A 2,086-nucleotide genomic window follows, 5' to 3' on the forward strand; every position below is an offset into this window, starting at 1 on the left:
AGAGACAGGGACAGCACGGGGTTAGATACAGAGTAAAGCTCCCTCTACACTGTCCCCCCATCAAACACTCCCAGGACAGGCACAGCACGGGGTTAGATACAGAGTAAAGCTCCCTCTGAACTGTCCCCCATCAAACACTCCCAGGGCAGGGACAGCACGGGGTTAGATTCGGAATATCTGCACTTTGTGTTGAGATCAATGGGACACTCACTGTGGAACCTTTTCCATCTGGTTTCTCAGCTTCCTCTGTTGCTTGGGGATGTGGAGTAGGTTTCGTTTTGTCAAAGTCATCAAGGGCACCTTACAGAAGATATATAGCATTACCAGTGGTATCTTACCCCTCCCTCACCCTGTTCTCTGCCCATAATCCCATTCGTAACCGCATGCTGTTCCACTCTGAGCCTGATATTACTCCTATCTGCGCTGCCACACATTCCAGCCACCAAACAGTGCCTCTCACCTCCTAGCTGTATCTGCCGTCTCCATTTATAATCGAACGTTGCTGACCTATCCTCCAAATGACCATTCTCCCATGGACAAAATCACAAAGCATCAAACCTAACTAATTAAAACAGATCTCAATGGAGAAACTCAGGAGGTCTGGCAGCATCTGTGAAGAGAAAGCAGACTTAATGTTTTGCGTTCACTGACCCTTTAGCAGAATGTTCTGAACTCTACTTTTCTCCCCACTGAGTTTCTGCAGTTATTTCTGCTTTCATTTCAGGTTTCGAGCAACCGTAGCTCTTTATCTTATATTACCCAGCTACATTCCTGTCTATCCCGTCGACTCCCCCCGATTAACCCATTGGCCACTTCTCACCGACCAACACCCCAATGGCCGCTCTACACTGCCCACTGACAAATCCACGCTGAACAACACCTCACTGACTAACACCTACAGGCCATTTCCCTTGACCAACACCCTATCAACTCATCTTATTCACCAATACACATTGAACCAATCCCTATTGGCCAATCCTCATTAATGAACACTACATTCAACAATCCCATTGACCATTCCACTAGCAAACACCAAGTGGCCAATTTTCATTGGCCAATCCTCAATGACAAACCCGACAATAACCAATCCACATTGACCAACATGCCACCTACCAATCCTTATTGACCAACACTCCACTGACTACTCCTATTGACCAAGACTCTACTGACCAATCCTCATTGTCTAATGAGGAGTTAGTCAATCTCTCTTGACCAATCCTCACTGACCAAAACCCCATTGGACAAGTGTCATTGACTAGGACCACATTGGACTAATCCCTACTGACCAATTCTAATTGACGAAAATCACCTTGACCAAGTAGCCAGTGAACCAATCCACACAGAGCAATCTGCATTAAGCAACACCCCACTAACCAACACCCAATGATCAATCCTCACTGACCAACACATAGCGGCCAATTGCCCTTGGCCAAACTTCATTGACCGATCTGATTGACCAACTTGCCAATGAACAATCCCTATCGGTCAAGCCTCACGGACTAAGACCACAGTGAACCAATCCCTATCGGTCAAGCCTCACGGACTAAGACCACAGTGAACCAATCCCTATCGGTCAAGCTTCACGGACTAAGACCACAGTGAACCAATCCCTATCGGTCAAGCCTCACGGACTAAGACCACAGTGAACCAATCTCTATTGGTTATTCCTCAGGGATTAAGATCCCGATGAACCAATCCCTACTGGTCAATGCTCATGGACTAAGATCCCGATGACCAATCCTTATTGGTCAAGGGTCACGGACTAAGACTCTGATAAACCTATCCTTATTGGTCAAAGGTCACGGACTAAGACTCTGATAAACCAATCCTTATTGGTCAAGGGTCACGGACTAAGACTCTGATAAGCCAATCCCGACTGGTCAATGCTCACGGACTAAGACCCCGACGAACCAATCCCTACTGGTCAATGCTCACGGACTAACACCCCGACGAACCAATCCCTACTGGTCAATGCTCACGGACTAAAACCCCGACGAACCAATCCCTACTGGTCAATGCTCACGGACTAAAACCCCGACGAACCAATCCCGATTGGTCAATGCTCACGGACTAAGATCCCAATGAA

The 2,086-nt window shown here is 47.3% G+C and overlaps 1 protein-coding gene across 1 annotated transcript in view; it reads right to left on the minus strand.

The window, feature by feature from the left end:
- pex19 (peroxisomal biogenesis factor 19) overlaps positions 1-2,086 on the minus strand; it is a 6,433-nt gene that overhangs the window by 3,977 nt on the left and 370 nt on the right. The window contains exon 2 of the mRNA XM_020524663.2: positions 212-300. Coding sequence (XP_020380252.1) covers positions 212-300 — 89 coding nt within the window. The remainder of the gene's footprint in view (positions 1-211; positions 301-2,086) is intronic.

Source organism: Rhincodon typus, chromosome 48 (genome assembly GCF_021869965.1).
Source record: "Rhincodon typus isolate 14 chromosome 48, sRhiTyp1.1, whole genome shotgun sequence".
Taxonomy (NCBI): domain Eukaryota; kingdom Metazoa; phylum Chordata; class Chondrichthyes; order Orectolobiformes; family Rhincodontidae; genus Rhincodon; species Rhincodon typus.